Below are 14,592 nucleotides of genomic sequence, written 5' to 3'. Positions count from 1 at the left end.
GTCTGTACTGTGGACGCGAGTACGGTGCATGCGTCATGGTTCGAAGCCTGGGTCAGGTCATGGTAATTACAGCACATCCACCACCTTTGCCCACAGTGGAAGATGGTGTACTCGATAATACTTGATGATGGCACGTGCATATTTCGCTCTGACTACCAACTGTCAATTATCAGTGTAGCTAATGTTAAATATGATATTGATTATATAGATCCGAACGAACTGCATTCATAAACAAGCCTTTATTATCATCATATATAAAAAAAATAAACAATTACTGTGTATGTAAATAAAAATGTAACAGCAACAAAAAGCTTTCAGGTTTTTCCAAGCATCAATTCTGCAATCAATGCTCCATACGTGTGAGAGCTCTACGGCAACACCGTGTATGTTGTTTCCATACCTGCACTGATATGATCCAACACGTGACAATGGAGGATCCATGTCCCTACGTCATGCGCGCGCATCTCCACCTCCTCTGCCTCCCCGGGGTACAGTTCGATGACGTCAGTACGATGTTTGTTGTTGCTGACGTGGGTGAAGGTTTGTCCATGAAAATGAATTGTGTGCATGTCCAACTCCGACCCCGATGACAGCAGGTACCAAGCGATGGTGTCGTTCAGCCGTACGTTCAGGCCAACGTTGTTGCCAGTCAATAGTCCGTTGATGGAGTGGAAGAGGTTGCTCTCCTCAAAGTCTCCATCATCATCATAGTCGGTGCCAACCCTTCCTGCCGCGTGATTGGCTATGTTATCTGATAAATACCAGCTTTTGTTCTCGTTAAATATACTAAACAAAAGAGCGAATTCCCTATTTACGTCAGTGCGCGTGTTGTTAGAGTCGAGTATCCCCTTCCGGCAAATCACAATTGTGCCAATGAGGCCTGCGTATGTGTCTTTTGTTGATTCAATACCCGATGTGTACAACCAAGGGATACAGTTAGGGTCACTACTTCCGGGTCCGGCGCGCTCCGGTACATACCACGTGTACACGCGCGTCTTTCCCGGCTGAACACCTCCGTCAGGGCCGTTGTTATACGCTGTGCCTTCGTTGGACTTGTTATAGAACAGGCCATGTGGGTGAATTGAGTACTCCCTGCTGCCGAGGTTCTTCAAACTCACTTCAATTTTATCACCAACTTCCGCTTTAATCATTGGACCCATAATTCCTAAATGAATATCCTCCTGGCTTCGTGACTTCCGGTTGGTAAATGTGTTATCAGTGTATAGCCTGTATAAAGCCTTCTTGTAGGTGTCACCGATGAAGTTTTCGTCATCTCTCACAAAAATGAATGCACTGTGTTGGAAGGAAACAAAAACAAATTACTATTATATATTCAATCTTGAAAATAAATTTCATGTGATTTCCCGAACTATGTATGCGTAACACAATATAAGTTAATGTATTGAACCGAATTTTACTCAAATAAATATCATGAAACGTGTCTTGTTTTAGCTTCATAATCCCAGTTAAAGGATTGAAGAAAATATATTCATTACAGAACTGATTTCAGTCCACAAATAAACATAATCATAATCAGGGCGAACCGGGATTCGAAGTCATGATCATAGGTTCCAAATGCAGCGCCTTCGACCATTGGCTACCATTGCCCCACCTATATGTCTAGGTAACAAATAGTTGCACCTGCTCTCGAATTTGCTTACACAAGATGACCGTGGACTTACGCTCGAGGGTCATTGAGATCTACACCGTTGATGAGGCTTGTTTCGCGTGGGGCGTAGTCCCAGTCCACCTCCTCCACGGCGATGTTGTAGCGTCTCGTGACGCCGCTGCCTACGCCGTCGGCACCGGTCATGGTTGAACCGCATGGGTTGACCGTGTACAGAGCGGTCACGCCAGTGTCCGTCATGATGTTGGTCGCTGACCTCACGGCCCAGACACCTGGAACGGTTGTGTTTCAATATCTACATAGGGCGTATTACCTAAATCCTACATTGTTTTATCTTCATACGAGATTGAAGGAGAACGTAGCAATAATAATAATGATAAATATGTTACATTTTGTAATGTTTATTGTTCGCTGAACATTGTACTCGCAGACATGTAGAGCGAGTGTGTCTCTCACCTGGATTATTTGGCGTCACGAAGAGCGAGAGTGTCTCTCACCTGGATTATCTGGCGTCGTGTAGAGCGAGTGTGTCTCTCTCTGGATTATCTGGCGTCATGAAGAGCCAGTGTGTCTCTCACCTGGATTATCTGGCGTCATGAAGAGCGAGTGTGTCTCTCACCTGGATTATCTGGCGTCGTGTAGAGCGAGTGTGTCTCTCACCTGGATTATCTGGCGTCATGAAGAGCGAGTGTGTCTCTCGCCTGGATTATCTCGCGTCATGAAGAGCCAGTGTGTCTCTCACCTGGATTATCTGGCGTCATGTAGAGCGAGTGTGTCTCTCACCTGGATTATCTGGCGTCATGTAGAGCGAGTGTGTCTCTCACCTGGATTATCTCGCGTCGTGTAGAGCCAGTGTGTCTCTCACCTGGATTATCTGGCGTCCAGAAGAGCGAGTGTGTCTCTCACCTTGATTATCTGGCGTCGTGTAGAGCGAGTGTGTCTCTCTCTGGATTATCTGGCGTCATGAAGAGCGAGTGTGTCTCTCACCTGGATTATCTGGCGTCATGAAGAGCGAGTGTGTCTCTCACCTGGATTATTTGGCGTCACGAAGAGCGAGTGTGTCTCTTACCTGAATTATCTGGCGTCATGAAGAGCCAGTGTGTCTCTCACCTGGATTATCTGGCGTCATGAAGAGCGAGTGTGTCTCTCACCTGGATTATCTGACGTCACGAAGAGCGAGTGTGTCTCTCACCTGGATTATTTGGCGTCACGAAGAGCGAGTGTGTCTCTCACCTGGATTATCTGGCGTCATGAAGAGCGAGTGTGTCTCTCACCTGGATTATCTCGCGTCATGAAGAGCGAGTGTGTCTCTCACCTGGATTATTTGGCGTCACGAAGAGCGAGTGTGTCTCTCACCTGGATTATCTGGCGTCATGAAGAGCGAGTGTGTCTGTCACCTTGATTATCTGGCGTCATGTACAGCCAGTGTGTCTCTCACCTGGATTATCTCGCGTCGTGTAGAGCCAGTGTGTCTCTCACCTGGATTATCTCGCGTCATGTAGAGCGAGTGTGTCTCTCACCTGGATTATCTGGCGTCATGTAGAGCCAGTGTGTCTCTCACCTGGATTATCTCGCGTCGTGTAGAGCGAGTGTGTCTCTCACCTGGATTATCTGGCGTCCAGAAGAGCGAGTGTGTCTCTATCCTGGATTATCTGGCGTCATGTAGAGCGAGTGTGTCTCTCACCTTGATTATCTGGCGTCGTGTAGAGCGAGTGTGTCTCTCACCTGGATTATCTGGCGTCATGAAGAGCGAGTGTGTCTCTCACCTGGATTATCTGACGTCATGAAGAGCGAGCGTGTCTCTCACCTGGATTATTTGGCGTCACGAAGAGCGAGTGTGTCTCTCACCTGGATTATCTGGCGTCATGAAGAGCGAGCGTGTCTCTCACCTTGATTATCTCGCGTCATGTAGAGCGAGTGTGTCTCTCACCTTGATTATCTGGCGTCATGTAGAGCCAGTGTGTCTCTCACCTGGATTATCTGGCGTCACGAAGAGCGAGTGTGTCTCTCACCTCTATTATCTGGCGTCATGTAGAGCGAGAGTGTCTCTCACCTGGATTATCTGGCGTCGTGTAGAGCGAGTGTGACTCTCACCTGGATTATCTGGCGTCGTGTAGAGCGAGTTTGTCTCTCACCTGGATTATCTGGCGTCGTGTAGAGCGAGTTTGTCTCTCACCTGGATTATCCGACGTTATGTAGAGCGAGTGTGTCTCTCACCTGGATTATCTGGCGTCGTGTAGAGCGAGTGTATTTCTCACCTGGATTATCTGGCGTCATGAAGAGCGAGTGTGTCTCTCCAGATATCAAGGTACCAACGTCTCGATGTCTATTTCCAATACTGAATGTGTTACCATGGAAATAGGGCGCCTGCACATTCACTTCAGATCCGTAAGAAAGTATATGCCACGTGACATTGTCACCAACACACATGTTCAAGCCATCCAAGTTGCCGAAACTCAGTCCATTGATTCCTGGCAAAAAAAGATGTCAAAACATTACATTTCTAATGTTCGAAGTACATGCGTTTTACTAATGTAAGTGTGCGGTGGTGTACCCTAGTGGTTAAAACTTTCGCTCGTAACGCTGAAGACCGGGTTCTATTCCCCACATGTGTACAAAATGTGAAAATCACTTATGGTTTCGTCCGCCGTCATATTGCTAGAATATTGGATAAGCGGCGTAAAACCAAACCCACTCACTCACCCTTTACTATAGTAAGTTAAGACGATGCAATGTGTATTCTAATGCTCATGCTTTCAGCCACTGGTTTGGCTGGTGCAGACTTGATTGTTGAAGGGCAGACGCGATATAACAGAAATATGGGTGTCGGAGACGGAATCGAAATACACGCGTGGACAGCTTTATTAGAATACATAAATTAAATACAGAATACATAGCTTAAGGCACTAGCTCAGCCATACTTGTAGAGTGAGGTTAGTGAGTGAGTATGGTTTTACGCCGCTTTTAGCAATATTCCAGCAATATCACGGCGGGGGACACCAGAAATGGGCTTCACACAATGTACCCATGTCGGGAATCGAACCCGGGTCTTCGGCGTGACGAGCGAACGCTTTAACCACTAGGCTACCCGACCGCCCCCATACTTGTAGAGGAGACGGAGACAAAGTGCGTCATTAATTTTGTGTGAAGCCGATGTTTACCGTGCATGACGTTGCTCTCAGTAAAGTCGGCGTTGTCCTTGTTGACAGTTGTAGTCACGTGACTCTTGATGTTGTCATCTAAGTACCAAGACTTGTTCTCATCAAATGCACTAAACAGCAGGAAAAACTCTCTGGCGGTGTACCTCTACAACAAAGATAGTATCCGGCTCATGTGTCATGAACATGTAAGTGCATGTATAATTAAACATTGTTCCAACAACACCCATCTTTCCGAGGCAAGTGAGTTAACTGACTATAAAAGTCCAGTTTCCACCCTTGCCGAACTAGGCTGGTATTATGGAGTTACATTTTGGCTGGACTAACGAGTCTATGCATAGTCCAATCAAAATAGCGCACCGAAATCGAAATCCGGTTCGTAAAGTGTCATGCAGATTTCGGTCGACTGCAGGATTTGCAAAGCATGTGCACCGCTAACTCGTTGTCAACAGATGTTTCCTGTTTTTAATCAAGATGCTCACGTGATTTGATGCACTTCGCGATGTAAGACTCGTTTTATCACAATATAGAACTTGATTATCGATCAGATCGTCTTGACTGGGCGCCACCGTTTTGTTTGAAGCAAATGAAAGTGATACGAGAGGTTGAATCTGATTGGTCAATAGGAGAGGCATAGAAAGGACATAACTCGTAACAGCCACTGGTGGCGCTACGATCGAGCCCAGGAATTCCAGCCTAGTTCGGCAAGGGTGGAAACAAGACTTTTAAAGTCAGTTAACTCTCTTGCCTCGGGAAGATGAACAACACCAGGATGTTGTGTGTACTTTAATGAAATGTTTTGTTCAGATTCAGATTAATGATTTCCTTCATATACCCGGGTGCAAGGGTTATGTTCTTATGTTCTAGTGGTACTGCTATTCCCGATATAGAGTTGTGTCCCTTAGCAGTGCAAGGATCAGGTTCATCGCGGGTTTGAATCCCAAATCAACATGATTATGTTCCTTGGTCAGTCAGCAACCTGTAAACTCTCACATTAAGCTCAAACCCTTTGATTTTAAACCTGTCTTAAACCCAGTTACCTCGAACAGAAAATAGTTTCGCTCACTGGTTCAAAACATTCAAGGGGTCAGCCGTCTAAGGCGCTGCAATCCACTTTGAATAGTTGCGTCCTTTGGGCATGCCAGAAACCCATGATCGTGGGTTCGGAACTGCGTTCGCCCCGATTACGTTTTTAGATGTGTCAGCACCGAGCCCGTGCTTGTGGGTTTCACCGAAATGGTAAACATCTGAGTCTGCTTCACTTCCGGCTTTCTTCCAAAATTAGGACTATACGCCGATAACTCGACATGTACCACATATTCTCTGAAAACAAACATGTTTTATTGGCTTTTTTTAAAACCAGAGGTTAAACTGCTTATTTCAAGGTTGGTTTGTTGGTTTGTTGTTTAACGCCGCACTCAGCAATATTCCAGCTATATGACGGCGGTCTGTAAATAATCGAGTCTGGACCAGACAATCCAGTGATTAATATCATGAGCATCGATCCACGCAATTGGGATCGATGACATGCATCAACCAAGTCTGCGAGCCTGACCACCCGATCCCGTTAGCCGCCTTTTACGACAAGCATAGTCCCCTTTTACGGCAAGAATGGGTTGCGGAAGACCTATTCTACCCCGGAATCTTTACGGGTACTTATTTCAAGGTGTCCGCATAATATCAAAGGTTGGCCCCAATCTCACTCAATACATACCTGACCAGTGAAGATCCCGGTTAGAATAGGTCTTCAGCAACCCATGCTTGCCGTAAAAGGCGACTAAGCTTGCCGTAAGAGGCTACTGACGGGATCGGGTGGTCAGGCCCGCTGACTTGGTTGATGCATGTCATCGTATACCATTTGCGTTGATCGATGCACATGATGCCAATGACTGGATTGTCTGGTCCGGACTCGATTATTTACAGACCGCCGTCATATAGCTGGAATATTGCTGAGTGCGGCGTTAAACAACAAACAAACAAACAAAACATACCTGTCTCCCGGTGACTTTGTCCAAAGCGCCACTCCGACACAGAACTAGAGGCCCTATCAGGCCAGAATTGACGTCACTGATTGCAGCTGAGTAGTATATCTTCACGACGCAATCTGGGTCATTTGGGCCAATGACGTCATCGGGAACGTGCTGATTGTACACATGAATTGTGCCAGGGTTGACATGCGCAGAATGTCCTAAGCAAAGACAATTTTATACGGGTTAAGTACGTGTACGTAGCACCACCGGGTCAGTTATTCACAACCATAACGGCGCGATACAGAATACACTTTTGTTATGAAGGACTTATATATAAACTTCGTCAAAAAGTATCGCACCACCAAGATGTTGTGATAATCAGAAAAGAGATGGGTTAGGAGATACTCGCAAGTGAAATAAAAGCAATCAAGAACATTGCAAGTTAAAGTTGGAAGCCGCTTTGAGTGAGTTAGTGAGTATGGTTTTACGCCGCTTTTAGCAATATTCCAGCAATATCAAGGCGGGGGACTCCAGAAATGGGCTTCACACAATGTACCCATGTCGGGAATCGAACCCGGGTCTTCGGCGTGACAAGCGAACGCTTAAACCACTAGCCTACCCGACCGCCCCGAAGCCGCTTTGAGAGCAGGGACCCTCTCTGGCACGATCTCGACAAGCCCCTCACATGTCCAGTCAATGTGTGTTTTCTAATGAGTCGGGGGGCGGTCGGGTAGCCTAGTGGTTAAAGCGTTCGCTCGTCACGCCGTGTCAGCATGTGTATTTTTGCATGTTTTTAATCCAGTGGTTCATGCACTTTGCGAGGTATCCCGTTTTATTACATCATAGCTCTTGATTATCGATCAAATCGTCTTGACTCGGAGCCGAAATCTTGTTTGAAGTAAATGCAAGCTATATGAGCGATGGAATCTTATTGGTCAATAGGGGGACATAGGAGGGACATAAGTCGTAATAGCCAATGGTGGTGCTACGATCGAGCCTGAAAATTGCAGCCTAGTTCGGTAAGAGTGGAAACTTGACTTTTACAGTTAGTTAACTCCCTTGTTTTGGGAAGATGGGCAGTGTGTAGAGATAAAATGATCATTTTCATACTTGTAATTTCACCTGGGTAGTGTGTAGAGTTAACATAATCACATCCATACCTGTCATTTCACCCGGGCCTTGTGTGTACGTCAACCCATGGCCAGTAAACGAGAACGGTCTACTGCCTTTGTTCTTTATGACAATGTTGATATGATCCCCAGCTTCCGCTCGTAACACCGGTCCCAGAATTCCAAGAGATGTGTCATTAGACGACTTCCGGCTCAAAAAGGCAATGTCACCATACTCTTGGAACCTTGCCTTCTTGTATTGTCCTCCGATGCGACCAGCACTAGTACTTTGACCGAAATAGGGCTCCGCCTTGCTGCAATTTGGACAAAAGTAACCTCTTGAAAAATATTTCATTACGCTTTGTCAAAGTCGAAAGTTAAAACATCCTTGGACCGAGCAAAAGTTGCAACCATGATTCTTGACATGCATCATTCAACGGAATTAGCATTGCAATATTACAACACATTAAAACAGTGGTATATTATTTTTGCCGTAAAAAATCTTAACTATTCACAATTAAGCCTTATACCTTCCAGGTTCAATGAGTTTGCCACCATTAAACCTATCCAAGCCAGAAGGCCCATAATTCCATTCTTCTTCTTCTATGGCGAGATAGTAATTACGAATGGTTCCTTGTAGCTTTGGCGATTCCCGAGCCCCGCAATTTTCTACGACGAAGTATGCATTCATACCGCCTAAAATTATAAGAAATACCTTTCTATATGAACTCATCCAGGACATAATTAATACTTATAGACACTGTATGAGTAAGAGATTATTAAAATATAAATTACCATATTCAAATGAGAAAATATGCAGGTTACGTTAAGAATAATGATAACGTCTTGCAGATTGGTTTATGTGAATAGTGATCTGATAAATGTCGACTGACCGGCGAAATGATCTGTGACCATACACCCTATTATCCAATGTCCCGGGGCACCAACTGTCATCATCCCCGTCTTGAAGACAGCAGGGAACACCTGGATGTTGTCGTCACTGAAACATGTCCACTGATATATGTCATTTAAATTCGGGTCCAAACATTTCCCCACAGAATAATTCCCCACAGGACAATTCCCAGCCAGGGTCATTTCCCCACACACACCTTTTTTGGTTAGACAGGATAACATTAGGCTTGGTGATTTTGACACCAACAGCGCCAGACGTTGTGTAGTCATCCCTACTTATGTTGTGTAGTCACCACTACCTACGTTGTTTTTTCACCCTTACCTACGTTGTGTATTCACACTTCACTAAGTTGTGTATTCATCCTTACCTACGTTGTCCATCATCCCTACCTACGTTGTGTACTCACCCCTACCGACGTTGTTTATTTACCCCTACCTACGTTGTGTAGTCATCCCTACCTACGTTGTGTATTCACGCTTCCCTACGTTGTGTAGTCACCCCTAACTACGTTGTGCATCATTCCCACCTACGTTGTGTAGTCATTCCTACCTACGTTGTCCGTCATCCCTACCTACGTTGTGTACTCACCCCTACCTACGTTGTTTTTTCACCCTACCTACGTTATTCATTCACCCCTACCTACGTTGTGTAGTCACCCTTACCTACGTTGTAAATTCACCCCAACCTATATTGTGTATTCACCTCTACCTATAATGTGTATTCAGAGGCACCTACGTTGTGAATTCACCCCTACCTACGTTGTGAATTCGCCCCAACCTATATTGTGAATTCACCCCTACCTATAATGTGTATTCACCCCTACCTATAATGTGTATTCAGAGGCACCTACGTTGGGTATTCACCCCTACCTACGTTGTGAATTCACCCCAACCTATATTGTGTATTCACCCCTACCTACGTTGTGTATACACCCCTACGGATGTTATGTATCACCCCTACCGATGTTATGTATCACCCCTACCTACGTTGTGTAGTCACCCCTACCTACGTTGTGTAGTCACCCCTACCTACGTTGTGTAGTCACCCCTACCTACGTTGTGTAGTCACCCCTACCTACGTTGTGTAGTCACCCCTACCTACGTTGTGTAGTCACCCCTACCTACGTTGTCCATCATTCCCGTCTAAGTTGTGTATTCATCTCTACAAACGTTGTGTTTTCATCCCTAACTACGTTGTGTATTCATCCTTACCTACGTTGTGTATCACCCCTACCTACGTTGTGTATTCACCCCTACCTATATTGTGTACTTACCCCTACCTACGTTCTGTATTAATCCCTACCTACGTTGTGTAGTCACCCCTAACTACGTTGTGCATCATCCACACCTACGTTGTGTAGTCATCCCTACCTACGTTGTGTATTCACCCCTACCTGCGTTGTTTTTCACCGCTACCTCCGTTGTGTATTCACCCCTACCTCCTTTGTGTATCACCCCTACCTACGTTGTGTATTCACCCCTACCTCCTTTGTGTATCACCGCTACCTCCGTTGTGTATTCACCCCTACCTACGTTGTGTATTCATCCCTACCTACGTTGTGTATTCACCCTGCCTACGTTGTGCAGTCACCCCTACCTACGTTGTGTATCACCCCTACCTACGTTGTGCCTCATCCACACCTACGTTGTGTATTCATCCCTACCTACGTTGTGCATCGTCCGTACCTACGTTGAGTATTCACCCCTACCTACGTTGTGTATCACCCTTACCAACGCTGTGAATTCACCCATCCCTACGTTATGTATTCTTCTCTATCTGCGTTACGCATTCACCCCTACTTACGTTGTGTATTCATCCCTACCTACGTTGTGTTCTCACCCCTACTTACGTTGTGTATTCATCCCTACTTACGTTGTGTATTCATCCCTACCTACGTTGTGTATTCATCCCTACCTACGTTGTATATTCATCCCTACCTACGTTGTATATTCACCCCTACCTACGTTGTGTATCACCCCTACTTACGTTGGGTATTCACCCCTACCTACGTTGTTTATTCATCCCTACCTACGTTGTGTATTTATCCCTACCTACGTTGTGTATTCATCCCTACCTACGTTGTGTATTTATCCCAACCTATATTGTGTATTCACCCCTTCCTACGTTGTTTATTCACCCCTGCCTACGTTGTGTATCACCCCTACCTACGCTGTGTATTCACCCCTACCTACGTTGTGGATCATCCCTTCCAACGTTGTGTTTTCACCCTTCCCTACGTTTTGTAGTCACTCCTACCTTGTCTGTTCGGTCAGCACTATCTGGCCATGGAACTCGATGGTATGGATGTCAATTTCGTTGCCCATGCCAATCACGTGCCACGCGACCTTGTCCCCTGAACACGCGAGCAGATCCGGAAGTTGCGCAAAGGCATAGCCATTGAATGTATACATCATGTTGCTTTCCATGAACTCCTCGTCTTCGTCGTCCAACAACCTCTGACACTCACTCGGGACTCCACACTTCTGCAAATTTCGTGATGTCATCCAGTTTGCGTTTTCGTCAAACACTTTGGCAACAATGAAATACTCTTCATCCACGTCATTTCTTTCGCCTTTGACATTCAATGTTCCTGAAAAATGCAACTAGTCACAAGGCATTGTTCGTGAACGACTGGTGTCATCACTGATTGTCAGGTATCAATTTATATAATTTTCACCGCCCAAATAAATCTGCTTTGGCAGATAATCGAGGATGGTCATTCTCTGGCTTTGACGTTTAATCTTATTTTCACAAGACTTAATATTGAACGTTGCAGATGATTGCAAATAGTATGCGATACAATTTATACCTTCTCTAATTACTTGGTTTAAGGATTTTACGTTCGAAAGTAATAGATCGATAGTCGAAATAAAAGCAGACAATCCTGTGACTGACATCATGAGCATCGATCTATGCAATTGGGATTCGATGACTTACATCAACCAAGTCAGCGAGCCTGACCACCCGATCCCGTTAGTCGCCTCTCACGACAAGAATAGTCGCCTTTTAAGCAAAAATGGGTTGCTGAATACCTATTCTTCACGGGTCTAGAGAAAGGTACGACACATATTGGTCCTGGCCTGGATTACAGTCAGACACGAATGCAACAGCTGTTGGTCCATTACCTGGCTTACAGACGGAGATGACACCGATGAGTCCTGTGTTGGTGTCGGGTGGGGTGTCGATATGCGAGTGGTACACGTACGGAATACAGGCGGGGTCGTCTTGACCTGGGGCGTCGTCAGGATGTACTTGCCACGTCAGCGTGACGTCAGATCCGGGCATAACTATGTCATCAAACTTAAAACGGCCGGATGTGCCATCCATGTAGATTGCACCTGATATAAATAATCTGTGTGAGTGTGTATACGTTTGTGGACGCTTGCAATGCCCCGTTAGTTATAGATCAGTACACCTTTTAATGACAATGTCACGTTTGCAAAAGTTATAGGATAAAAAAATTGAAGAGTTACGTTCAACTGGTGTATATCGATCATGCATGCAGGTTCCAATGTTAATGCTTTTTGGTGATGCCTTGTCCGAACACAATAGTATTTATGATGCTTTAATTTTTATTTCCAAATGTTACCCACTTTAACAAGTATATTTTTTTACATAGACCTTTATATTTGTAATGAATTATATCAGGACTAAAATGTAGTCAATGCGTGATCGATTATGAGAGATCTATCAAGTGAGTATACTGTCTACTCAACTTTTGAAAATAATATTTCTAGTATGCTTTGATCCATCAAACTGTTTACAAATAATATGTACAATTATGTAAATTATGAAATACTGTGAATTATTTCAGTATCCCAATAAAAGAAGTTGAGTAGTATATATTCAATTCATACATACATACATACATACATACATACATACATACATACATACATACATACATACATACATGAACAACTAAATTTAAGATTAGAGTAGGCATCTTACTAACTGCGTTCATTTTTTAAACAACTTACTTTCACTGTCTTTCTTATAAAAGAGACCATGTGGATGCATAGAAAACTCCCGTGATCCATTGTTCCGGAAGTGTACGGTGATGGTGTCCCCGATTTCTCCTCTGATGATTGGTCCATACAGCCCGAGCCATGGTGGACTTGGAATCTCAGTCCGGTAGGTGGCGTCTGTGTATGATCTATATATGGTCTTGGTGTAGACCCCGCCAATGCGGTTCCTGCCATTCACTAGATACTTGTCCGCAGTTCTAGGAGGGAAAATAAAAGGTACAGATAGCATTTGCGCTGAGGGTATGTTTCCCCTTTCCCGGGACGTGTGACGAGTTTCACCTACCACAACACCCCGTTCGCCACTCGTGTGCAACCCGTGACACACGCATTTCGGGGAAACAAACTTTTGATCAAAGTAGGACCCCATGTTAAGCTGAAATCCTGGCGAAAATGTAAAAAAATCATTGTGATATGAACTTGTAGATGTGATTCTATAGGAAAATATGAGTGAGTGAATGAATATGGTTTTACGCCGCTTTTAGCAATATTCCAGCAATATCACGGCGGGGGACAGAGATTGTACACATGTCGGGAATCGAACCCGGATCGTCGGCGTGACGAGCGAACGCTTTAACCACTAGGCTACCCGATCGCCCCAGGAAAATATGAGTACCGTAGTGGGTTAATATAGAGATTTGACTGCGCATGTATAATCTACTATGTGCAACCTCTTATTCACTAGGGGGCATGGTGACCAAGTCGTCTCAGGCGCCGCGATTCGCTGTGCAGAGTTACGTCCCTTGGACACGCCAGAAACCTATGATTGTGGGTTCGAAAGGTTTGTATTAGTTGGAATACTGTTAAAAGTGGCGTTAAACCCAACATACACACACACACACACACACACACACACACACACACACACACACACACACACACACACACACACACACACACACACACACACACACACACACACACACACACACAAACACACACACACACACACACACACACACACACACACACACAAACACACACACACACACACACAAACACACACACACACAAACACACACAAACACACACAGTTATATATATTCACAAGAAGAAAACCTTAAAACCTTTTATTAAATGTTGCAGTTAAACTTCTACAATTAGCTCCACCGTTAGCTGTCCCTCGGACACTATTATAGAATGTTGCTCAGTGCGGCGTTAAACAATAGACAGTCAATAGACTACCTTCTATCAACTCTTGAGGTCAAGTCCCTGAAGATTCCGGGTTAGATTTGGTCTTCAGCAACCCATGCTTGTCGTAAGGGGTGACTAATGGAAATCGGATGGTCAGGCTCGCAGACTTGGTTGATGCATGTCATTGTATCCCAATTGCGTAGGTCGATGCTCATGACGTCAATCACTGGATTGTCTGGTCCAGATTCGATTTTTTTACAGACTGCCGTCAAATAGCTGAAATATTGCGGCGTTAAACAACAACAAAAAACACACACACTCTTACCCCTGATCCTGTGGGTTGATGATGTTCCTTCCCGTAGGGGCATAGTCCCACTCCCGTTCAACTGCCGCTATGTAGAACACCCTCTCGACAGCCCTACACCCGGGGACTAGCGTCAGGACCAGCAGCCCTGTTACAATACACAGCGTTTCCATGAGTGAATGTACACGAGGGCTCGCGTCCTTCCTTATATATTTACTTCTCTCACAACCCGGATTCCGTCGTCACCATGAAGGGGTACAGTGCAGTATCACCGACCCGGTCACCTAGTTCATCTTGGTAAGTACTCAACTTGGCCATCTAACAGGACACAAAGGACCTGGGCCCACTTGCA

The 14,592-nt window shown here is 45.1% G+C and overlaps 1 protein-coding gene across 1 annotated transcript; it reads right to left on the bottom strand.

Annotated features, from left to right (window-relative positions):
* Positions 1–224: 224 nt before the first annotated feature.
* Positions 225–14,438, bottom strand: LOC124150595 (hephaestin-like protein). The gene is made up of 12 exons (XM_048402613.1): positions 14,262–14,438; positions 12,758–13,002; positions 11,903–12,115; positions 11,034–11,367; positions 8,758–8,864; positions 8,395–8,560; positions 7,916–8,178; positions 6,777–6,973; positions 4,789–4,933; positions 3,886–4,098; positions 1,683–1,899; positions 225–1,293 (listed from the first exon to the last, which is right to left on the bottom strand). Exons 1-12 carry the CDS (start codon positions 14,411–14,413, stop codon positions 369–371), a joined length of 3,177 nt encoding a protein of 1,058 aa, XP_048258570.1. The 5' UTR covers positions 14,414–14,438; the 3' UTR covers positions 225–368.
* Positions 14,439–14,592: the final 154 nt, after the last annotated feature.

This window comes from Haliotis rufescens, unplaced genomic scaffold (genome assembly GCF_023055435.1).
Source record: "Haliotis rufescens isolate VD_foot unplaced genomic scaffold, xgHalRufe1.0.p SCAF_27, whole genome shotgun sequence".
Classification (NCBI taxonomy): Eukaryota; Metazoa; Mollusca; class Gastropoda; order Lepetellida; family Haliotidae; genus Haliotis; species Haliotis rufescens.
This window is presented reverse-complemented; position numbering and strand designations above follow the sequence as displayed.